General features: G+C 35.1%; 1 protein-coding gene across 2 annotated transcripts in view; it reads right to left on the bottom strand.

Annotated features, from left to right (window-relative positions):
- LOC139963652 (LIM/homeobox protein Lhx3-like) overlaps window positions 1-6,775 on the bottom strand; it is a 36,792-nt gene extending 30,017 nt beyond the window's left edge. For both annotated transcript variants that reach the window (XM_071964654.1, XM_071964653.1), the window contains exon 1: window positions 6,605-6,775. In XM_071964654.1, the coding sequence (XP_071820755.1) occupies window positions 6,605-6,674 (70 nt within the window). In that variant the 5' untranslated portion in view covers window positions 6,675-6,775. The remainder of the gene's footprint in view (window positions 1-6,604) is intronic.
- Between the last annotated feature and the right edge of the window lie 20,026 nt (window positions 6,776-26,801).

Consider the following 26,801-nt stretch of genomic DNA (forward strand, 5'->3'; position numbering starts at 1 on the left):
ACTATATAAAATAAGGTTGTAAATGTCATTCATCTCGGTGACCCATTTACACGTAGAACCAATCAGTTTCTTGCACCTAATATTAAAACGACTGAATGGATACGTCTAGTAGATTAGTATATTAGGCAACGCAAACTCTTCCATGCATTTTCTGCACTGCCAATTGGAGGTTAAATATATCATAATATATATGCCATTGCTGAATAAGGTCACATAGGGGGACCCCAAACTTCACTACATATTGTACAAAATCCGGTATTCCTGCATTGTCAACTATACATGAGTCCTGTCTCATTTTTCGTTTTTTCTTAAATAAATGTATAACCATGACTTCCAATTAATTAGAAATTACTTTGCCAAATTAGCATAACCCAAATCCCTCTGAATCGTCACTCCTGTTAATCCATTTCGTTCATTATCCTATACCCTCTCTCTCTCTCAAACAACACAAAGCCACTTGCCCCGTACCGGAGGATGTTTTAATTTGTACTGTCTCCCTGTTGGACATATGCCGCACGTGTCCGCCTATTACCTCACCTATAGACTCAGCTTCACTCACTTGCCCGAGTCACAATTCCCAAGAAGAATTTAATCAGTCAACGAGTCTAAGCACTTCTTAATGATACTTCAACTAACGACCTTAATGGAGGCGTCTTTTTTTTTTTAAACAACCTGTTTCATTTTGGTTGGAAATTGAGCAGGAAATGATGAAACACCTTCAGAATCAGAAGGAAACGGAGAGAGAGAAAGTGAGAAAGTGAAGGAGGAGAACGTGACTCTAAATCCGCCAACGTCGCGTCACATATAGGTTTGATTAAGACGAGAAATCACAAAACGTGTATCTTTCTCTGGTGTCTACATATCTGTTTGATCTGATGGTATAAACGAACGTGGGAATTTTCGTCGGGCACATGCAAAAATTTATGCAAATTTATTGAGAATAGGGAAGAAGTGGTTGGGAATGTTAAATAATTGTTAGGATTTGAAAATAAAGGCAAGACAGTTTAACGTGCCATCCAACGACAGGGCCGCACACTGATGTATGCATGTATCCTCGTAATAATAATATCCGTATATCTGTATATAGGCCTATATATATGCCCATATATAGGCCTATATAAAGGCCTATATATATATATATATATATATATATATATATATATATATATATATATATATATATATATATTGACATATCCTTTAATTGCGCGGTTTCATTTATTTATTTAAATTATGCAATTTGTTTATATATATTACATATATTACATATTCGTAGAATGATTCTGATATTTCTCTTTTCCACTACGTAAAAAATAATTCGAGGGTTTCTTTTAAGTTTGATCTTATTCTGGTATGACGAGCCTACTGCCCCTCATTTCCCCAGTGGCCATGCACGTAACCAACGTTTTAAAAAAAAAATATGTATATATAATAGATAGAAAAATCACTAGACGCAATACTTAATAACTAATTAACAACCTTGTGAGCGGACAGCCATGTCACATATGAGATGTTTTTTGTTCCTCAATAAATCTTCCCGAGAATAGAAAGTTCACGATACACATTTTTTGCATTATCGCCTTTAAATAGCCAAAATCCAACAGAGCGCGGGCTTTTTCCCATCTTACAACAAGTTTCACGGACTGTTCTCTTTTTCTTTCTGTCCCTCCCATCATTTATTAATCAACCACTTCTGTCATTAGGTTTTTCCAATTTCCTCCAGATTTGTTGGAAATTTTAACCGCTATTAAACTTACATACAATCATCGTTTTTTTTTTTTTTGTATGCCTCTCCCCATTTTTGGTCTTTGTTGAAAAAGGCGCTAAAAAAAATTGAGACTGAAATAAACACACACGAGCTACCATAAAAATTGATGGCGGGCTCACTGCAGAGGTGTACGGGGGAACAAGATGGCGCGATTGTTTGCGCCTGCTGAAAAACGGGGAAAACAAGAAAGAAAAAAGAAGAAAAAAAAAGCAGGCGATGACCAAATGGTCGGATACTCTAGAACACGCGTGATAATGTTATGGTCCTTGAATAATATTATTTAACGACCATATAATGAAGACTACTTGGTGAACTTTTACTTGAAATTTTCATATTGTTAATGTCCAGCTCATGTTCATAAATCACAGCCACACATGAAGAATAAGTCATAAGGATGATTTATGTTGACCAATAGGTGTATATGTGTATATGTGTGTATAGGTATATGTGTGAATCTTAAGAAAAGAAGGCTCCATTGCCCCGCGGAGTATTAAGCTTGTAAAAAAACTCAAAAACTTAATATAAAAATTGAAGTGGTCGATTATGATACATAACGAAAATATTGTTCAATCTGTTATTATTTGTTGTTGTTGTGGTTGTTGGTATTCCACAATCTGATTATTGAATATTCTTTCGATATTCCTTTCTTTTGTATCCCATTTTAAAGACAATATCTTGAACATTCCACACTATAATCTGATATTATTATATCATCTCTTTGATTTATTTATATCGTTTATGGGAAGAGCAATAAGCAATGTTATCCATTGAATGTTATTAAAGGTGATCAATATTTATCACACGATTGCTAAATATACCATTTAAAAAGTGATGAATATATTGATCTTAAATATTTCAAATAAATGAGGGACTCTTTAACACCACTCAGTGACTAATATAATAAAAATAATAATTCAAATTCTATGTTATTTAATAAGTGGTATAAATACAATATATTGCTTCGATAAAGTGATCAAGATATTGCTCAATATCTTAATATCTTGGATACAATAATCAATATATTGACATATGTACTACAGACAATGCTGTCTCTTCTAAATGATATCACATATTACTATTACCAGGGTTCAATATTAATAGCTTAAATACTACGTCGTTCGACAAATGAACAATATTATAACATTAAATGGAAGAAATTGTGATTAGAATAAAAAATCGGCTTGAAATAATATCTATATCAAAGATATAATTCTCAAAACGTTTTATCTAAAGGGGAAATATTATCACTTGGGTTCTATATATATATATATATATAATGTTTTATCACTGGGCATGTTATTCAGTATCATTATTATCAGCTAGACAGCTTATATTACTGAAAAGATGATAATGAGCTACAACTTGAACCCTTATGTGTCATCACCGGTAAACTGATGAAGAAAATGACCACGAATAAAAAAGAGTTTACAATGTTATCACTTGAATGTGTTATAAATCATGAAGGTCAAGATATTGACTTTAATACTGCAAAACAAGTGCAATATTAGTAATAAATGCATACATACACTTAAAACCAATTAATATAATGACTTTAAATACATATCATAATCCCGAGGCCGGCGGGACATATTACCACTCAGTGACCAATACATTATCCCAAATATGATATTATTCGAAAAGTGGTAAATTTTAACACTTTTTGTACCTTGAATGTCATTCACAAAAATTGTTATCAAGTAAATCACCTAAATGCTACCTCATAAAAAATGAACCCAACAGATTCCAAAGAGGCGGCATTACCCTTTTCTTAGTTTATGTAAACAATGTGCAAACAGGCAAACATTAAGTTTCTTTGTTTAATAACGTAAACATCATATCAACATGTAATATGACTGAATAGAAAAGAAAAGAAACGCGAAAATTTATTTGTGCTTGCGCGTGATATTAAATTATGATCCTTAACGTTATTTCCTCTCCACAAGTGTATCTTTTGCTTGGGGTGGGGGAGGGCGGTGGAGGGGTGGAGGGGAGGAGAGAGGGTGATAATTCTGAAATGAGGGATACACGTTGTTTCAAATCATCACTGAAACCATTTAAGACGGTAGAGTCTGAAAAACAAAATCCCCCTCTCTCTTTAAAAGCTCTTTATAGGTTTTAGCTCTCGTTGGGTTTGAACATATTTCTTAATATTTCAAATGTATCACGAAGTAACAGTTGACTTCGTGACTTTTTTATCATAATTAAAATATGAATAATTAATTAATGATCTTATTCGCTTATATCTGAAGTTTCGCCGTGACAGATGTGCAGTTTGTCGACTTAAAAACTCATAATTTTTCCAAATATCAAAATTTTATTTTATTTTAATAAGATCAACCATCCTCTTAGTCATGCCTAGTATCTTATCACCTATCCTTATATTAGAAACATAATATGAAAACAAATTATGTGTATCTTTTTATGACCCTTGACCTGCAAGGTGTTTTTAAGTTTAATGTCTACTGAATATTCAATATTCTGTTATTAAACCATCTTGTTTTAAAACTACAAAATAACTACTAATTTGATTCAATTATGGAGCCCGTTTATAATACCTACTGTATATTTCTTATAGGTTTAATTATTATTACTATTTTAATTGTTTTTTATGGGTATTCCTTGTTTTCTTCAAACCATTAAAGATGAGAAACGAAGTCAAATTTATCACTAATATAAGTTTCTGTACGAATTGTTGTAGAAAACTTCTAAATATGATAGATATTGTGACTGTGAACTTAATAATAGAATTCAAAATAAATACTGTAATTTATCAATTAATGCATTATGACAAATGTTAATTAATGTTATCTATATGGTAAACTGTAGTCTTTGTCTATAAGTAGATCCGTTACGTATCTACAAAAGTTTAAAAAAAAGCTTGTTTTCTTGTTTGCAACAATAATCGTTATGCATTATCTATGCAGTAAATTATAAGTCACATTCCGTTATGAATAAATATAAAGTAAAATAAAATACAACCTATAAAAAAGAAGAATCTTTTGGGTAGAAACAATTTTTAAACGAAATATATGGAATTTGAAGTAGATTTAATTTTACCGTTAGCAAACATTTCATTGTAGACTCATTTGAAGGTTTGTATTTTCACAAAGCGTAATATTTAATTCAAGCGTTTGTAACGCATTAAGAATGATTTGCATTACCAAAATATGTTAACTTATATTGCTTTGTCTTTAAGTTTGTCTTCATTAACTATTCATTAACTATTAGTGATTTAAAAAGAAAAACGATTAAAACAATAATCGTTTTGCTTTTTCTCGTGTTCTCAGTATTTCGGTCTTACATATTCCCGACTGACTTGAAAAGTTAAAACAAAATGCTATTTTAGTTGTTTTCTGCAAAGATTGATCGTTCTTGGCTATAAATGAAACTTATGTTTTGATTTGTAAAATAATACCATAATTACAAGGGCTTTCGTTACCTCATAAATACAGCAACATATTACGTACGAAGAAGATCCATAACTATAAAACATGGCGATGGATTGATAGATTAAATTTCTAATTAAAAATAGTTTAATAATCAGTATAAGTGAAATTAAGTTGATGATACCAAGCATATTGTCTATGGAACCAAAATCAATGTTCGAAAGTACTTAAACTAATTAACTTCGGACTTTAATTAGTCAAAACGGAAAAATATGCCATTTGATTATGACATTTCTGGACTTTGATTGTAGCAAAGAAATAAATATTAGCAATTGAAAAATTGCCATGTTTTGTAAAATATAGATATCGAAAATGTTATAGGTTAAAGGTAGCCTCGTTAATTAATTAAAAGACAAGTGGGGACCTAATGAAAAAAAAAATTAGTTGAACATAACCTAACGTGAAATGATAAGACAGATGTTAATTCAAACGTGAAAAAAAAAACGTAATAGTTGAAACTGAAATTTGAACTATCACAATGTATTTAACGTTAAAAGATACGAAAGGAAACAGGAAGTTAGTGGTTAGTGGTGAATGATATAACTTACTGAAAGATAATATGAGTTATAGGACAAAATCGCGCTGAGAGAATAAATTACCTTGAGAAATAATGGTAGTTGAAAAGAATCGAAAGTAAATAGGACAAAGGTTTACGATAAGAAATAAATATACTGGACTGATGAGGATTTGTGGTAACGAATAAAAGATGAAGGATAAGAAGAAGAAGGGGGGGAAAATAATTTAAAAAAAAAAATTTCGAGGGTAGAAGTATCTTACCCCCGACAAAGTCTTTTGTTGCAGTATAATCAATCAATATTCATGCAGTCTTTTGCATGTATTTGTGGTGGACTTGATGGTATCCATTTTGGAAGAGAATAGATCAACAAATGATAGCGGGAAAAAAGTAGAAAAAGACTTGTAGAAAAACCTTGTAAGTAAAATCCAAGAGGGTGGATGAAAACGCACCGCGAAAATGACTATAGAGCAAATGCGACATAACACTACGCCAAGATCCAATATGAAGGAATTTCATCAGCGTATAGAGCCAAACCAAAAAAAAAATTGCAAGAGTTTTTTTACCGACTTGAAAAACTCCCCTTAAACTTGAAGCAATTTCATCAAGGTAATTGATGAAAAAGAAGGCGCGCGAGCAATCACACTAATGCGGCCCTGGCGGTCCAATATAGGATATTATGCACACCGTCGCACCCCAAAACTAATTTACCACCGACAAATGGGGGTAATAGAACGTTGATGGATTCAAAGCTGATCGACAGAAGTAAATTGGTAAGAAGATAAGAGAGTGAGAGAGAGAAGAAGAATATCGGGAGTAAGTCTGGCGGATCAGGACATACATAAGAAAAATATATATATAGATATATAAATATACCTGGAATATTCTTGTTTTGCTTCAGAAGATCAAACAACATATCTGGTTCTGTAACAGTCGTCGTAGACATCTTGGGTTAGTCCCAAAAATCACAAGAAAAAAAAAAAAACACTCCAATTTGTTTTTATTTGAAGCGGGGAGGTCCTTCCGATAGAAGATCAAAACTCTGAATGAAGAAAGTCTTCCTCCTACTTAGCACATCACAGCTTTCTAAGCTGCTCGCTGATTGGCTAAGAGTCAGTGCTCTGAGCACACGTCATCTCCTGTGTCGAAGTATTGTTTCTTTAGGGTCGTTTGCTCGACACGTGTGTGAAACTTGTTCATAACAATACAGGGGGCACGCTTCTCATGTATATTAATTAACAAGGTATCTTCCACTATATAGCGGTGCAGGCAAGGACATATTTCCTCCGATCGGAAGGATAGAGGAATAGAGGGATAGAGGAATAGACGATAAAGAAGAAGAAGAAGGTTGTGACACTCTTAAAAATTAAGAAACTTTGCCCGATAGAGTATTCTATATAGCCATTAAATATGAATGATTATTGCCTTTACAGTGACTATTAACTACTTGTAATTTCCTAAACCAATAGGTCATTATTTATTCAAATTGCAAGGTCACAATTATTAATAATTAACAATAAAAATGCGAAGGTAGCAAAAGAAATTCCTAAAACAAGGTCTGTGGTAATTGAGAAAAAAAGCACCCAATGACTTTCCGATTAATGATAATATAAAGAGTCGGAAATGTTTCCTGGTATTATTTAAAACTTTTGACAAACATTTGGTAAATATAAGGACAGTAAGAGAAAGGGGGAGAGGGTTTGCCATATAAACATATGCCACAACTTATTAAGAAGTTATTAGTAATTATCAGCACGAGTGATATTATAAATAACTAATTGAAGGAGAACCAGCAAAAGTCTGTTCTCAAACTTGACAGGTTTTTTTCCCTCCAAAAGTGAAAACATTTTTAAGAATGATTTATTTAATATCCCCCCCCCCTTAATACTCTTCTATTTCTTCTTTCTTTCTCAGTTTCTAACCAGATCTGCAAAGGGACAATGCATTACAAGTTTTTCAACAGATAAAACTTTCACAATACAAAAGAACATGTTTTGGTTGTATTATAAGAGTTTTTAAAAACAATGGATTAACATAATAACATTTTATGCCTGCACTGAGGAGCTGACGTCATCATCAATGTGACCTTAAAGGAACATTCATGAGAATTAACATATTTTATATAGGAATATCTTGAACCCCGTTTTTTTTATTGGACTATTACTTATCAAGACTTTATTTTTTGCCGAAAGCCATCCTTCAAGGCGTGATATATTCTGGGAATGATTGAAAGGTAAAGATGAGAAAGAATATATCTCTCTCTCTCTCTCTATATATATATGTATATGTATATATATATATATATAGATATATATATATATATAGATAGATATATATATATATATATATATATATATATAGATATATATATATATATAGATAGATATATATATATATATATATATATATATATATATATATATATCCCGTGGTTCGAATCCCGGTGGAGGCTGAAAGTTTTTTCACTGTTCTTGATTTTCCAACTCATTACGATTTTCATTTATATATATTCATTTGCCTTTGTCGTTTACCTCCATTGCATTAACATAAAGTCTGTTCAAAGTATCTCTTTCGAGATCCGGCTTTAGGAATCACAAATGATTTTCGAGTTGGATAGCATCATGTTTGATCTCTAGAGTAGGGCAAAATATGTCACCAAAAACAGAACTAGTATTGTTCGATATAGGTGACAAACGCCTACAGTGGAATTACGATCTTCCTTACCGGTTTCGAACCTCTGGACATACAATCAGCGTCCATAGCCTAGTGGTTAGGGTGTCCGCGTACAGAGCGGGAGGCCCGTGGTTCGAATCCCGGTGGAGGCTGAAAGTTTTTTCACTGTTCTTGATTTTCCAACTCATTACGATTTTCATTTATATATATTCATTTGCCTTTGTCGTTTACCTCCATTGCATTAACATAAAGTCTGTTCAAAGTATCTCTTTCGAGATCCGGCTTTAGGAATCACAAATGATTTTCGAGTTGGATAGCATCATGTTTGATCTCTAGAGTAGGGCAAAATATGTCACCAAAAACAGAACTAGTATTGTTCGATATAGGTGACAAACGCCTACAGTGGAATTACGATCTTCCTTACCGGTTTCGAACCTCTGGACATACAATCAGCGTCCATAGCCTAGTGGTTAGGGTGTCCGCGTACAGAGCGGGAGGCCCGTGGTTCGAATCCCGGTGGAGGCTGAAAGTTTTTTCACTGTTCTTGATTTTCCAACTCATTACGATTTTCATTTATATATATTCATTTGCCTTTGTCGTTTACCTCCATTGCATTAACATAAAGTCTGTTCAAAGTATCTCTTTCGAGATCCGGCTTTAGGAATCACAAATGATTTTCGAGTTGGATAGCATCATGTTTGATCTCTAGAGTAGGGCAAAATATGTCACCAAAAACAGAACTAGTATTGTTCGATATAGGTGACAAACGCCTACAGTGGAATTACGATCTTCCTTACCGGTTTCGAACCTCTGGACATACAATCAGCGTCCATAGCCTAGTGGTTAGGGTGTCCGCGTACAGAGCGGGAGGCCCGTGGTTCGAATCCCGGTGGAGGCTGAAAGTTTTTTCACTGTTCTTGATTTTCCAACTCATTACGATTTTCATTTATATATATTCATTTGCCTTTGTCGTTTACCTCCATTGCATTAACATAAAGTCTGTTCAAAGTATCTCTTTCGAGATCCGGCTTTAGGAATCACAAATGATTTTCGAGTTGGATAGCATCATGTTTGATCTCTAGAGTAGGGCAAAATATGTCACCAAAAACAGAACTAGTATTGTTCGATATAGGTGACAAACGCCTACAGTGGAATTACGATCTTCCTTACCGGTTTCGAACCTCTGGACATACAATCAGCGTCCATAGCCTAGTGGTTAGGGTGTCCGCGTACAGAGCGGGAGGCCCGTGGTTCGAATCCCGGTGGAGGCTGAAAGTTTTTTCACTGTTCTTGATTTTCCAACTCATTACGATTTTCATTTATATATATTCATTTGCCTTTGTCGTTTACCTCCATTGCATTAACATAAAGTCTGTTCAAAGTATCTCTTTCGAGATCCGGCTTTAGGAATCACAAATGATTTTCGAGTTGGATAGCATCATGTTTGATCTCTAGAGTAGGGCAAAATATGTCACCAAAAACAGAACTAGTATTGTTCGATATAGGTGACAAACGCCTACAGTGGAATTACGATCTTCCTTACCGGTTTCGAACCTCTGGACATACAATCAGCGTCCATAGCCTAGTGGTTAGGGTGTCCGCGTACAGAGCGGGAGGCCCGTGGTTCGAATCCCGGTGGAGGCTGAAAGTTTTTTCACTGTTCTTGATTTTCCAACTCATTACGATTTTCATTTATATATATATATATATATATATATATATATATATATATATATATATATATATATATATATATATATATATATATATATAGATAGATATATATATATAGATATATATATAGATATATATAGATATATAAATTAATGTGCCATTTTCGTTTCGGATATTCAACCCAGCACTGTAGATTATGCCTGTCACGTTTAACCAGGGAACATGAGAAAACAACAAACAAGAAAAAGAAAATAAATTAGTAATTAATTAAGTAATGAACTCATTCATTTTTAATTTCATAAACATTTTGGGTTATATCATCATCGTGTTGAAATAAAGATTTACCAATACCGGCGTCGCAATACCTCAAAGATTTAAAGACAAAGTTTCAAATATTAAATTTGATCGGTATGCGTGCGTGCGTGTATTTTACTAAGGCGTAACGTCAACTTTATTATGGGGGAGAACATTACATAAGTTGAAAACGTAATGTGTGGACCTATTGCAATGATCACGCAAATATAATAGACTTGTCACAATACTAGGAACCTTTTAATGAGGGTAACAAAAAACCGGAACTGCTCTTTTCACATTAATTTATTCTCGATTTTACAAAAAGACTGGAAGGTCTTCATAAGTCCATAGAAGAAAAAGAAAATCCCTCGTCTCCAGCTCAAAGAATCGCCTCTGTGTAGTTCGAAAAAAAAAATTCTGTGCGGTACATTTATCTCCTATAAGCACTCAATACATGTTTAAGTGATACCATTACAAGACATCAAACCGATAATATAAACAAACGCGTTTTATTCGAAAACAGACGAAACCAGCGGTGATTTCGACCAAATTCTATCAAACTAATGATCCTATTTGAATTTCGAACGAGGTTGAAAAAGGGGACTTCTTCTTTACTTGAAACCTCCAGAAACCGATTAGTTAAAATTGTAATGGGGCATATAAGCCTAGTTCGGTACATTACGAAAAATAAATAAAGGGTGAACGATAGCTTGATAAGGGCGTGCTTATGTGATCTTATGAGGGGGGGGGTGTTGGTTAGGGGGGATCGGGGTGATGCTAGCATCGCTGATAAAGTGAGATGTACGAAGCGTGGTTGGCTTGTTTACGAACACATATTTTAAGCATATATTTTTATGTGCGCGGATGAATACCAATTCCGAAAGATCGTCGCATCGAATCGCATATGAATATATACTCACCAATGTGAGTCATATTGTCGAGAAAGAAGCACACTAGTTCAATGGGTAAACATCAAAGAGTTACAAATGCTCAAATATCAACCGCAACCCCCCCCCCCCACGCCCCAACCAAGGTGTAGAAGGGTATTCAAACAGGTTATCTCAGGATTACAGATCATGTGTTCCTTCAACTGAGTTATCATTCCATTAATTAGACAATTTTATTTGAACAGATTATTTGGCGTCTCAATGTGTCGGGTCTCAGTACAAGTATTACCTTGCGTGTTATCTTTGACTGAGAACAAGTTCCCATTTCCGCGCAATATATGAAGCCGAAGGAAGCTTGCACGAAATATGGAATTTTGTTAAACCACATATGGAACAGAATGATATTCAGCATAATCATTTGATGTCGGAAATTGAAAAACCAACTTTAGTTTAGATTTAACAAAGCAAGGAGGGGATATCCAATTGTCCCCCAGTTCTAGTCAGAAAGAAGGGGATGGATAGGGTTGGGGTGGGGTGGGGGAGGGGGGTAGCAGGTTCTTTGATCTTCTAAAGTTATGCAATTCAAAGTTGACTTACCAAGAGTTTGGGTTTCTGAGCATTCCCCCTTCCTCCCACAGCTATGTATGACGTATTCAGGCACTACTACTTAAAGCGAGTATAATGTCATGCATATGCATGAACAAAAAACAAATTTAATTTTGAAAATATTTAGTAGAGAAGATATGTCAATTATATGGAAAAGCCACTAAGGGAAAAACCAAATCTATACAGTGAAAACTAATACGATAAAATTGTTTAAAATTTTAAGACCAAATAAGAAAAGAAATTACTTGATTGTGGTAAAATTGTCCAGGACGAGCAAAGGCCAAAAACACTTTCTGAATGACCCTCAGAGTGACGTCAAGTCACGTTACGTCAAGTCACGTCACTGTGTGTGATTGCCTCATGTTACTGCCAAAAAAAAAAGATATCGTCAAAATGTTGCTATTAGCTTCCGAGGAAATTTCAAAGGAAACGCAAAGTTTAATTTCTTTGTCTTTTCCCCATGTATTTTTGTTTGTTTTGTTTTATTTTTGTTTGTTTTTCTTTTGTTATTGTTTTCTTTTCTTGTTAGAAAACTACCTTTGCCAAGAAGGCAAATACGTACCAATTGGAGGTCACAAAGAGTCGTTTTAAGTCACCATTCAGAAATCCTTTGTTTGAAATTATTACCCTTGTATTACCTGTGAGGAGCTTTCAAAACATTGACGTAGTACTACAAGTCTTAAAGGGGGTACCATGTACCTAGTTTACGTTGTTATACGTCATCTCCGACAAATTATTTAAAAAAAAAACCAATAGTTTATCGTTCATATCTGAGTCATCAAATTGCTAGAAAATAGCTCGATTGGAACAATAAAATGTCTGGTATTTATGGACTCTACCACTCTTTGTCAAAATTGAATGACACCGGAGACATTGATATTCTCAAAGGCCTTTGAGTACCTCATTTCTTGAAGAAAACAACCGAAACTTGGAAGAAAAAGAACACGGAAAACACAACAAAATTGTCCGGAGTCAAAAAATAAAAATAAAGTAGAAAAAGCTCTTTCTTTCTTTCCTATTTTGAGGGCAATTATCAAAATAACAAACTGAATCTACAGCGTGACCATCATAAACAAAGCTTGAATCTAGCATATTATGTTGCTTGGATTTGGTAACCAAAAGGTGACGAAAACTAAAACCCTGCCTTCTGCCCGTTCGAATTTCATTTCCAAACAAAAGCTCAAAAATGTGGTTCTAAAGAACTGTTCGCGCTCTTCGTTCTTGTTATTTCTTCTTCTATAATTCCGCGCGCTTCTCTCCGTCAAACATTTCACTAAAACGTGTTCGAATGCCTTGCTTTCTTGGCTGGCCTGTATTATATAGATATATATCGACAGACAACACTGCATCGCTCCGTTCCATCTATCCCTCCTGCCTCTCCCATCTCCCTCATCTTCTGTTACCTGCTAATGTAATAACGGGCCGCAATCCAAACTCTATCCGTAGAGGTTAATGCTTCTAATTCGATTAGTCTCGGCTCTCTGCCGAGCAGTTTTTTTTTTTCGGTCTTCTTACTCAAAAATTTCGGAGATTTACTTTTTCCACTTCACACGTTTTTTGAAACAAGATTTCCATAAATGATCTCTCTTTCTTTTTTTTTTTCTTCTTTTTTTTGGCCTTCTTCTCTTCAATGTTTGCTCTTGATATAGCTTTTTATGGGGTACTTTTTTTTCTTCTCCCCGATAAAGAATTAAATGTGTCATCATCTCTCTATTAAATGAAGAACTGATTTTTTTTCCTGATTTTTTCTCTCTCTCTTCTTCTTTAACTCAAGCATAACGAGAAGGTGAAACTAAAAGTACAGGTCAATACTTAATTTGTGGTATTATGTCTAATATAGTTTTTTTTTCTTCTTACGTTTTAACCTCTAATTTTGCAACTTAAATGTTTAGAAATCGTGCAAGTCACTCCCGTCTGAGATCCCTGCGTGGTGTTTTTTCTCTTTTCCTCTCATTTTCCTCTGCTTTTACTTTCTTTAAATTTAATTATAAAGTTGTAAATCTTTCTCGAAATGGAATCTATTAAACGGTCACTTTCTACAGTTAATGTGTTACATACATCACCATCATCATCACCATCACCATCATCATCATCGATCAAAACATTTCCATTCAAACAGAATTATTTCGGTAGTTTCGTCAATAAAACAAATAACAGGTTTGTGCAAAGAAGTTTCCTATTTAGTTCTCGTGATTTTTAGCACAAGTTATAGTTGGTTAAGACTTCACTTTCTCACATGAAAGAAATAAATGAAACATAATGAAAGTTTGGTTGGGAAAAGTGTAGCCTCCCAAAATCAAACCCAAGTGTCCACTCCTTGCAGACGTATCATGGGTACTGCCGCGTATTGAGTGATACGGTACCACTAACTTATAACTGTATTTAAGGTTTGAAAAAGAGGATATCGATAAAAGAATTTTGATTTTTCTCTTTCGTTTTTTTTTATGGTGGGGGGGGGGGGATTTGTTCGTCCATAGGATTATTTATGCCATGGATCAGGCATGTACGACGACAAGTACAATACATGACTATGAGTACAAGTAGAGTCCCCCTTGTTACAATGGAGAATTCGAGTACAAAGCTGTAAGAGCAAGGGCCGGGTACTTATAACTTTCCACTAGTATGTACTAAAAATTGTAAGGGCAAGGACGAGTACTTATAACTTTCCACTAGTATGTACTAAAAATTGTAAGGGCAAGGACGAGTACTTATAACTTTCCACTAGTATGTACTTAGAGCTGTAAGGGCAAGGACGAGCACATAACTTTCCACAAGTATATACTAAAAGCTGTAAGGGCAAGGACGAGTACTTATCACTTTCCACTAGTATGTACTAAAAGCTGTAAGGGCAAGGACGAGTACTTATCACTTTCCACTAGTATGTACTTAGAGCTGTAAGGGTAAGGACGAGCACATAACTTTCCACAAGTATATACTAAAAGCTGTAAGGGCAAGGACGAGTACTTATCACTTTCCACTAGTATGTACTAAATGCTGTAAGTGCAAGGACGAGTACTTATAACTTTACACTAGTATGTACTTAGAGCTGTAAGGGTAAGGACGAGCACATAACTTTCCACAAGTATATACTAAAAGCTGTAAGGGCAAGGACGAGTACTTATCACTTTCCACTAGTATGTACTAAATGCTGTAAGTGCAAGGACGAGTACTTATAACTTTACACCAGTATGTACTTAGAGCTGTAAGGGCAAGGACGAGCACATAACTTTCCACAAGTATATACTAAAAGCTGTAAGGGCAAGAACGAGCACATAACTTTCCACAAGTATATACTAAAAGCTGTAAGGGCAAGGACGAGTACTTATAACTTTCATGTATTAATGATATAAGGGTAATGACGAACACATAACTTGCCAATTGTGAACGCAACATTGATCCAACTCAAATTCTGAGATATCTGTGCAGTACCGACTAAAATCTATAAATCAAACGTGACCTCTGTAACCTAATGATGAACAGGAAATCGACTTGTAGTAAGTCTATTACTTTTTCGCCAGAAACGTCCCTAATTCTCTTGCCTACCGCAGACGCAGTTTTATCCATACGTTAATATAGGTGAAGAAGTTAAAATGTTGCCAATAAACAGATAATAATAACTACAAAAAGGAGATTAAGAAGAAGAAGAAGAAATAGCAGAAGAAAAAAGTGTTGCCATCAAATAGAGACATTTTCCAAAACAATCATCTTTGACGGAAAGAGAAAAAAAAAATTACATTCATCAGTTTTTCCTACGAAAAGCAATTTCATAGATTAAAACTGTTAATATTCATTGTACAGCTGTTATTGCAATTAATCTGCTGACATATGATAGTCTCATTAACCCAAATAGAACATTCATTTGTTTCAGAAATTTTTAAAGGAACATGATGGAAAAATTATCGATCGAGTTTGGCTAATGAAGCTCAAAAACAATCGTACCTATTTTCGAAGTAAAAACATTCATCAGTAGAATGAAGAAACTTTATACATTTACTTAACAACGTTTATATTCTTTTTCCTAAAGATTCATCCCCGCCACCTCCCCCCCACACCTCCCCCATCTCTCCCTCCCCCCTTGAACAATTCATAATCTCTGTATTAAAATCTAACCATCTAACTTTGTATCATTTTGTCGTGGTAGAATTCCAGACATATCACTTTAAGCTGGTAAAATTGAAAGACGATGTTTCACCAATTTTGCCCTAGCTGATTAAAAAAAACCCCAAAAAAAGCCCAAAAAACAGAGTACGATAAAACAAAAGCAGAAACAATTAAGTAAGCGCGCGCAAGAGATAGAGTCAGAGATGAAACCAGGAAAGTTCCATTACGTCTAAAGGTTGTTTTTACCTTCTTTGTATTAAAAACGGCACACCATGTGGAGTTAACTAATTAAAATATTTCGACACAGCTGTTTCTTTTCATCCGAATGGGTTTCAGTGGAGAAAAAAACATTTTATTATCTTTATGGTATACTATACATAGAGTATAAACAATAAACAATTGAAGACAATTTCACTTTGTGCAGTAACATATAAAACATCCAGGTTATTACTATGGTTTCTAAGATGTTCACCCAATTTTCGGATTAGAAATAAACAAGTTAGTAAGAGTGGGGGGGGGGGGGTGGGGGGGATGTGATGGTGTTTACTACCAAAAAGCAAAACAAAATGAAGTAAACAGGTACATTAGGAAGACGTTTTCCCCTTTGATTAAAAACTTAAAGCAGCTTTTTAGAGCTTGATTTTTTGACAAATAGGTAGATGCTTTTTGATACCCAAATCATATAGTTATGTAGATTTATAGGGTGGACTATATAGGCACGTTTCGGCTTAAATGATGATGTGAAATTTTGGAAACTCTTGAAAAATGTCTTTTAATAATCTATGAAAAGTGATCGGTTGAGGAAACGTTGGGGATGAAAGGAATTCTCCCTCAATTATCTGTCCATTAGCTTTAAGAATGTCATTAGTGTGATAAATTGACATCTTGTTTTGAGAAATATTCGATACATTTGTAAAAAAAAAAAAAAAGACTATGAACCTCAAAATACTGCTTTAAGCATTTGTCGGGTTGCTCGACGTGGAAAAGTGTTATGCCATAATGCTATACCGAGGAACGATGTTTTATAGGCATGCTGGTGTCAAAGTTCAATGGGCATGCTATGTATCGATTTGCACCATGTGATACGGTTTGCTTTTCAAATAAAGAGAGTTGGTTTGTTACCCCTCGGCTCAGAGGTACATTGGTTTTATTAAAGAATATCCCGAGTTTTATAATGACGGCACTGCATTCATGGAATCTTCTTTTATTTCATTATGGAAGTTTGTTCGGAAGGGGTGGAGTGAGATGAGGTGAAATGAGGTGGGATGAGGTAAGGTAAGATGAGGTGGGATGAGGTGGGATGTGGTGAGTTGAGATAAGATGAGATGAGGTGGGATGAGGTGAGTTGAGGTGAAATGAGTTGGGATGAGGTGAGATGAGGTAAGGTGAGGTGAGATGAGGTGGGATGAGGTTAGGTGAGATGGTAAGGTGAGATGATAAGGTAAGGTGAGTTGAGATGAGATGAGATGAGGTTGGGTAAGTTAAGGTGAGATGAGATGAGGTGGGATGAGGTGGAATGAGGTGAGTTGAGGTGGGATGAGGTGAGGTTGGGTAAGTTAAGTTGGGGTGGGGTGGTAAGGTGCGGTGCCGTGCCGTGAGCAGAGATGAGGTGGGTTGGCTTGAGATGTGGGATTGATGAGGGGATTATACAGTATTTAGAATGTGATTTTTGGTAAACCAACTGCTTCATAGAGAAGATAGTGCAGCTACTCGAATGAATGTGTTTGATGTTCATCACTGGAGGAAAACATCTTGGTTTAAAAACCAATTTCTTAGCCCTATTTGGATTTGGTTATTATTTTCTCCTTTCTGCTCTAACTTATACTAAAAAAGTGATATTAAAATAAATAATTAAAATGAAATATTTTTTAGCTTCGTATATTTTACGAGTAATTTAATCCCTAAGGGTGTAAATGTTTTTGTTAGTTATATAATATTTATATTTATATATAATATTTTAAGTGACAAGTGTCATTTAGCCTTTGAAGAAGATCCTGCTAGGATCGAAACGTCAGGCCAACTTACTTTTACACATTCTCTATTGCATAAGCGGTTTGCTAACAGTTTTATTTAATTTTGAGTTACATAATATCGTAGTACATGAATGTGTACACATCATACAAACGCACAGACAAAACAGTCAATGCGTAAATAACTAACAAACAAGAAACAAAAGTACAAGTCATTTTCAAGTTATTATTTTTTTTTTAAACAGACAATTCCTGGGAAAGGGAAAAAATATTTTATATTTGATATTAGATTACATTGAAATGAAATAACTATAGTTAACCGTTTGACTTTAGTGACCGACATATTATATTTTGAAGGGAGATAAATAAACACAAATTCCTCCCTTTGAAAGAAAAGTTCATGTAGTGGGAGAAAAAAATGATTTGGTGACTCCATCATAGTTCTTATGTTTTACCGTCTCAAGAGAAAACATGTTTAACACGTTTTTTTAATAAGGTGTAAAAGTTGACGGATTTTGTACTTTAGAAGAATGGCCTTTATTAAATAAACCCAACACCTCTCAAGGATAAATTGACCTGCTTTTTACGAACTGTGATGTCACCGTATATTAAAACACTCTGGGTAAAGCCAATGTTAAACATTGTAATGACCAAAAAAATTAAAGCATCATTTTTGTTTCGTGGAATACGAATCTTTTCAATTCCATTATCCCGTTGGAATGCAATTTAATATAACGTTGTTTTTTTTTTGTCCTTTGTTTTGACTTGAACATATCATTCAATATAGGCGGTGAAGAAAGTTTACTTCCTGGAAGAAAAAAAACTGTCGAGGATATAGTTTTGAAAAGGTAATGTATCACAAGTATGAACACAACACATCCATTGGTATCTTCGAAACTTCACATCAACTTTTAGTTTAGCCAATCACCGGTCAAAACAAGACGAAGAAGAAGAAGTGAAACGGAAAGAACACAAAACAGTAAAGAATTTGTTGTCAGTGTATAGTGTGACGTCGCACCTGTTCGTATTTTTGAAGTTTACTTTTGGTATACAAGCTGTGGCTTTTACTATCACTATATCGAAAGCAGTAAGTTAGCCTATACAGCAATTAAATGTAAATTTAACCAAGATGTTGATGGTATATATATGTGTCATATTTATCAGTTTAAGCATACAATTCACATGAGGAATTATTCTCTTAAGAAGAAGACATCCCTTTATAACATACGGGTACAATATAGTGTCCTTTAATGCTTGGAATAGACTATACCATAATGGTGGAATCGTGTTATTTCCTTATTGGGTAATCCATCAATATTATAAGGTTGCAAAACAGATACCGATAGTGCATACTAGCATGGTATATAAAGGATAATATTAGACGTGTCCTTCTTTCTTTATTTGACTTATCTGAATTCGTATAGACTAAACCTAATTAATCAGTTTGTTCTTTAAGAAATCGTCATTATATATACTAGGATACTAACGTATTTACACAGTGGACCAATCAAAACACATGTAGCCTATTCTTGTTGGTCGCATATCTACACCATTTTGTGCATTGAAAAAAATTCCCCCTTCAGCATCAAAACTTAGTGTCTATCTTAAAGATGTCTGAAGTATGGTGCGTTTTACAATAATTAGGCCTAGAGACCCACCCGAACCGGCCAAATAGGTAATCGGCGCCAGCAATAGCTATGTTGAATATAGTTGACATTTCGACTTACTCATAATGTAGGTCCCGATATATTTTGTTGAAGAAGAAAAACTAAACCTCTTGTCGAAATCCTTCCACAGAAGTTGAGCGGGGGGGGGGGGAGCGGGGGGTTAGGATAGAACTAGGAGGATTGGAAGGGGTGAAAGGGAAGAGAGTAGGTTGAAGGGTAGGGCCGACAAAAATGAGGAGGGAAGGAGAGAGAGGGGGGGGGGAGATGGGAGTGATGCAGGCCGAGGGCAGGAGGACGTTTTCTTTATTTGGGATGAACACTTCTATGTTCTCCATTGTATTTCTTCTCGGGAAGTACTGGTAAATATCTATCGCCATCTACACCAAGGGCTTTACCTATAGATATTGAAGAGTTGACTACGACTTGATCGCTTCTGGAAATAGCCTTATATCTTGTCTTATTTGAGAGCAAGCCAATCAGGTCGCTTTGATAGAATCATTCCAGATATACGCCTGTAAAAACTTGATATAAAGACAAGCTTATAGGCTACTGTTACAATTAAATCCGAATAATTAACCAAGAACAATCGCGGAACTGGGTCACGTCATATCAAGCCATCTTTACAAACCCTGAGGGAACATGAACACCAAAAAAAAACGAAAACGGGAAACATTACAATGAAATGTTCATGTTGTCTTTGCTGAAAATATGTCTGGCCCGACGTCTGCGCCCAAAGTCAGACAGTTTTAATTTGAAAAGTCGTTCTTAAATTTTTCAAGAACTAAAAAAGAGTGATAGTCTATTATTTTGTTTCTCCCCCTCTTACTTTGGCCTACATACAATGTAGTTAACGTGACTTAAACTTGGTTAAGTTCCGTCTAACCAACTTGGACACTAACCAGACATCATCGCTGCCAATTGGAGGCAGCGATTCAATAAAGTTCCTCTACAATTCGATCAGCGATGCCGGGTAATCGTCCCTCAAGGACATGACTTCTCGCCACTGATTATACCAGTAGCGCGAGATAAGGCATGTTTGCAGGGAGCACCGATGTCAGTTCATCGCCCAATCCGTCGTCTCAGCGTATACCGATACCTATACAGGAGACAAAAATCTGATGTGTTTTTTTTTCTCGATAATCGGATTCTATATTTCTACGTCCAAACGGGCAAATGCTTTCGGAGTAAGACGTATACCCATGCGCTATGGTATATTTAGTTGTTGCTTCTCCATCATTGACGAATGAAAATGACATTTTCTCATCAGACAGTGAAAAAAAACGGACTCTGATCGACTCTGATCGAGGGTGAAACTCGGCTAAAAGATGTAAAGTTAATATCATTTAACAATTACTTATGCCAGGCTAAAGCCAGACTAAACACAATTTATACTTTCAATATGTACTGCATATTGCTTGAAAATTGGACCGTTTATGAAATTTTGAACATTTCAGAAAGGTTAAATTCGGAATATATTAAGTTCTCCCCTTCCAAGTTCTACTGTGCTGTACTTTTGGTAATACCATAATAATATGCTTGAAAAAATTGGTAATGTGGAGCCTTGAATCGCTTTAATTTTGTGTTTTTATTTGTTTTATACACTCACTTTATCTGAGATATTCGGTACAGGCGGGAAGTGAGGAGTGGGGCGGGTGGGGGAGGGGGATAAATGTTTCATTCACAACTGTAGCTTTCTTTCACAATTGTAGCTGTGTATACTGTGCTCAATACTATATAATGCAGTTTTATCGTTGGATAAAATCTTGGATATTCGACCGAAAGAAACCTGAACTATCGAGCAATGGATAATCTGTAAGTGTTTCAGGTTTATCGCTCTATAATCTAGGTTTCTCGACAGAAAAACTGAAAACTCAAAATGCTATATAGGGTCACTATTACATCACATGTGTGCCACCCAAACAGAAAGGTGAAAACAAATATTCATCTAGGTATGGGCAGGGGGGAGGGGAGTGATTTATAAATAGATATAGTTTTAAGTGAACTAAAAGCATATATATTGTAACATATTTTATATTTATTTTATTTTATTTATTATAAAAAACTTAAATCATATATTTCTTTGGGATGCTTTTCTGAAGGGGGGGGGGGCATGCAGAACCTACTTTCTAAGAAGAATGCTGACAATTTTTATGAGGTGGGGCTCAGACAACTACTTGTCGCCTAGCCCGTCCCGACACCCTACCCCCCCCCCCCCGCCCTCCCCTTTTGTCAGTTAAAATCAAATCTATACTTGATATGTATATAGGCTAAGTATATTGATGACCACTGAAATTAGGCAACGAAAATGTTTAGCTTGCACGCAATGCGCCAAATCCAGCGTTTACTGACCGGCGTGAGAACGTTTCTGACCTTTTCTAGCTCGTACTTGTATCGAAATCAATGGTGACATTGTATAATTAAACCATTTTTGTTATATCGAGTTTAACGGTCTTAGTAGGCTAAAATCGGTAAGCGATAACCGGTTACATTTTTATTCAACTGATATTTATCCAAAGTCGCCTATCGAGACGTAACTACGTTGTTAAAACGTATATACGTTGTAATGAAACGTAGTAGAAATTCCTTCAACAATGTTAACAACGTCAAGTTTACGGGTGACGTTCTAAAACATGTGAAAGTGCCAACTCAGTTTAGCCAACGGTTTTAATGCATGTTCGCATATTTCTATCCTTTATATCTGGTTACACATCATGCAAAAGAAGATTTAAGAAAACAAATATATGAAAGGAATGTTCTATTTTTTATGTTCGCAAATCTTCACATAAGTTACATCACAGAACACTGTTGTCGTCCAACAAAGAACATTTGCAAAAAGACAATAGAATATTTTTACAAAGGAAAAACAATCCGAAAGCGATCCGAAATTACGTCACATAAATATTAACCAATAAAGTTGTTAAAAGAATGTTTACATTTATTGATGAAGGGATATGTTAACAATATGAACAGAACCTGTCATTTCTTTTATATCTATTTTTTTTAAAATAACTTTTGTTATAAGAACCATATCCATATAACTTTATCCTTACTTATTTCCTTGAACGACAGGAAGTATTTCTCGGCAAAAAAAAAAAAAAAAATGAAAAAAAAAAATTAATGCGTATCTTTACTTCTCAAATCTTGGTGGTTTTTTGACATGTTTAGTTACTGATTCGCCTGCCGATACATTTCCGTTTAAAATTTCCTGCTATCGACAGCTAAAACGGATACGACCTTGTTGATAGATTTTTTTTATCTTTTCTAGAATTCAGCAATTCGTCACTGATGGAAGCCAAAAAAAAAAGGGGTAGAAAAATAATCTCTACATTTGACAAGAGATATACAGAGGGGAGAAAAAAACAGAACGACACAGAAAAAAAGGCGAAAGAGAGAAATTGAACGTTGTATATCTACGGATCTACACATTGTCGCCTATATATATATATGTATGTGTGTGTGTGTGTGTCATGTAGAACTATGTATCGCTCTTTTGCCACTCACCGCGACTTGCGAACGCATTAACTTGATTAGGTTTTTGTGGACCTTTCTTCAGGGCGCTCTCGGAGAGTGATTACCTTAGCCCCCAAATATCATTAGGCTGATTAAAAACGCCACGGAGTTTTCACTTCTTATCCTAAGGAAATTGTGTAAGAGCAGATATATATATATATATATATATATATGTATATATATATATATATATATATATATATATATATATATATATATATATATATATATATATATGTAGATATATATATAAAAGAAGTAGGATGGGGAAATATCGAGAGTCAGAGGAAAAACAAGGCGACGAATATAGGAGAATTTAGATGAATTGATGGAATCAACAAGAAAGATAGAGAAACCGAATCAGAGAGATAGAGAGTGTGTGTATGTGTGAGGGAGAGAGAGAGAGAGGGAGAGGTGGATATTATTGGGGAAAAAGAAAGTAACGTACTAGCAAATGTAGGCGTGCTTCGATACTACCGTAACGGTATATAAACTCATTTTAATCTTATAAAAAGATTTGAGATTTGAAAAAAAAAACAAAGAGGGAGAAAATAATAACAAATGGAAAAGGAGAGGAAAGGTTTTCTACTCTCTTATCTTCTAAAACAAATGAGACCATTTCTTAAACGGATACGCAGGTCATTTATTGCATTCAAAGAAGAGTTTGACTTTGTATCGGGATGAAAACGTCACGGTAGGTATGACAGCCCTTCTGGCGGGAAATAACACTCGAAAATGACCAGACGGCCAGTCAATCATCTGATTGAAGGTGTGTAAAAGCTTTCATGATAGAAAAAGAAATGAACGAAAGAGTAAAAAATCAAAAAAAAAAAAATAAAGAAGTCACGAAAGGATATAAAGTAATTGATCTGATATATGCTTTGCCGGGGAAGTTTTGTTTTCAGTAGTGATTTAACACATGGTTATACAGCGGGGAAAAGAAGAAGTGAAAGTTGTTCGACAAAACTAATATTGTCATAAAAGATTAGATTAAATTGAATGGAGGGATGAAAGATCACTCGGTATATATATATATATATATATATATATATATATATATATATATATATATATATATATATATATATATATATATATATATATATATATAGGGGGGCATATATATATATATATACATATATATATATATATATATATATATATATATATACAAATGTATATATATATATAAATATATACATTTAAACACGTGTGTGTATAAATATATATAAATATATATATATATATATATATATATATATATATATATATATATCTTATTTATGTATAGAGAACATTTCCCTGGCTATTCAGAAGATATTGACAGGAAATGGAATTTGGTTACGTCAGGTACCTCCCACTCTCGCCCTGACCCTGCCACTCCATTCCAGCTAATTGGTGCCAGACCGGACCTATATACGTATAAAGACATTTCCCGGTATAGTGACTGCAGGAAATGGTATATGGTTATTTCAATTAGCATAAACATATTGACGTCAGGTACATTAAAAAAATTGATCTTACCATAACGTGTTAGCCAACAACAGGTATTTTTAATCATATCGTATTTTAAATGGTGTAGATTTGAATTTATTCTCCCCCTCCCCCCCCCCCCTCAATAGAAAAACAGCTTTGAAGAGTGAGAAGTCAGTGTGATGGGAGTTGTCTGAATACATATCTTAAAACCGGAAGTGTTAAATTGTCCATAAATTGGGTCGTAACTCCTGTAGCATTCTGCCTACACTCATTTATACTCATTTATACTCATATATACGCATTTATACGCATTTGTACTCATTTATACTCATTTATACCCCTTCTTAATTGACATAGTTTCTGTATGTGTCCTGGTCATTCTTTGTTGCTTTTAACCCTCCAGATATAAGAAAGAACGGTTGAATTAGAATTTAATAGTTAAAAGCAAAACAAATATGAGAAAGTTGAGGGTGGAGAGAGAGAGATAGTGAGGGGGTAGGTAGATCGGGTGGTGTTAGCAGGGGGTGGTGGAAGGGAGGGGTCTCAGCTTGGGCGATTGTGGAATGGAGCGTTGAGAAAGGTTTCAACGCAAGAACATAGAGGAAGCAAGATCTGGCAAAATAGATACACAAATCGTCGCAGAAATCTATATACCTGTGCACTGTTGTTAAAAAAACCGGTTGCCGCAAGCCTGATTTTTTTTTTACCCAAGAAGAATTTCGCACGTCCTGACGTGAAGGTTGGTCTTCGTAAGTCTATGCAAACCCACAGTCACTGCATGGTTGAAAAAAAGTGCAAAGGAATCAATACATGCTCTCCTTCACACACAGTCACACCAAATGTCAAACTTTATGTAATTTCAATTGAATGAATAGGATGTAGACAGTTTTATATTTAATTGTGGTGGGACGGGGTGTGATGGGGGGTGCGTGATGGGGGTGTGGTGGGTTGAGGTGATGTGCGGGGTTATTTTTTCCAGGTTGTCAATACTTTCTATGGGAAGCTAAATATATACTGTATTAACATGTGGATGTGGTCCTATTTGTTATATGTAAATGTGTCATTTCCGTGTAGCGGGGCCGGGGATAGGAAGGAGGGGGGGGGGAGGGTGGCGTGAGACTATATAAGCTCATTGTAAGCAAAACACTTAATTACAAATGCTTTAAGCTGTAAACAGAAAATTTGGATATTTGAGTGGTATAGCATAGATGCGCGACTGAGTCATATACACTCATGTATGCATAAAGTAAAATATTTGCAACTTAACTATGGCGTTTGAGCAATTAAGTTTATTTCGTCATGATAACTAAATCGGCTGAACAAAAAGTTGTTGTGAGATATTTATTAGCTATAATACATCTTGATAGAAGGAAGCAAACCATGAATTGATTACAACCCGATGGATTATCAGGGAAGGGGGGAGAGTCTCAAGTTCATACCGTCCCCCCATTCGTCCCCAGTGGTGGGGAGCCACGGGCACTGTACGCACGTGCCGTCCCAGTTTGGTTAAAATACCTTTTTTAAAAGAAGTGCGCCATTTTGATACTAAATGAACCCCTCTACCCCCTTCATGTTAGTAGCGCAAGTAAGGTATTGATACATTGAGAAAAAAATGAATAAAATCAGCCTGTTGAACAAAAACAAACAAATAGTAGAATTTTTGGTACGGAATGCAAAAAGATTCCATTTGTTGAACGTTTTTTGGTAAGGTTGTGGCTTGCTCCCTCAAATCAACGTCACATGTGCCACTGCCTCTCTATGTGTTACCCCTCCTAGGTTGAACCCTCTTCAGCTGCCCCCTGTCCCTCCCCCACCTCTCTGTCGCTCCCCCACCCCTTCACGAACTCTTTTAGACAGAATTACTCGTACCCTTACTTATCTCTACACTGATCTAAAATGACGTATAATAATACCCAAAATGCCTCACGTTAGGCTCTCTCTAGGGAGGGGGGTGATCGGGGAGGGTGGCACTGTGAGCAGAGATATTCACCAACGAGATTATGTAACACAATATCAGGGGTCGTTGCATGATTTTGGAAATGAGGGGTATTTTCCTGGGGTCGTTACACTGGATTCACATTAAGGGGTTTGGGTCTCTGTGGTTCTTCCACTACAAAAATAATAATAATATGCCGTAAATTTTACATTCTGATGCATAATTATACCATAGTTTTGGTCTCAACCCACTAAGTGCTAACAAGAAGACGTACTTTGG

This window comes from Apostichopus japonicus, chromosome 22 (assembly GCF_037975245.1).
Source record: "Apostichopus japonicus isolate 1M-3 chromosome 22, ASM3797524v1, whole genome shotgun sequence".
NCBI lineage: Eukaryota > Metazoa > Echinodermata > Holothuroidea > Aspidochirotida > Stichopodidae > Apostichopus > Apostichopus japonicus.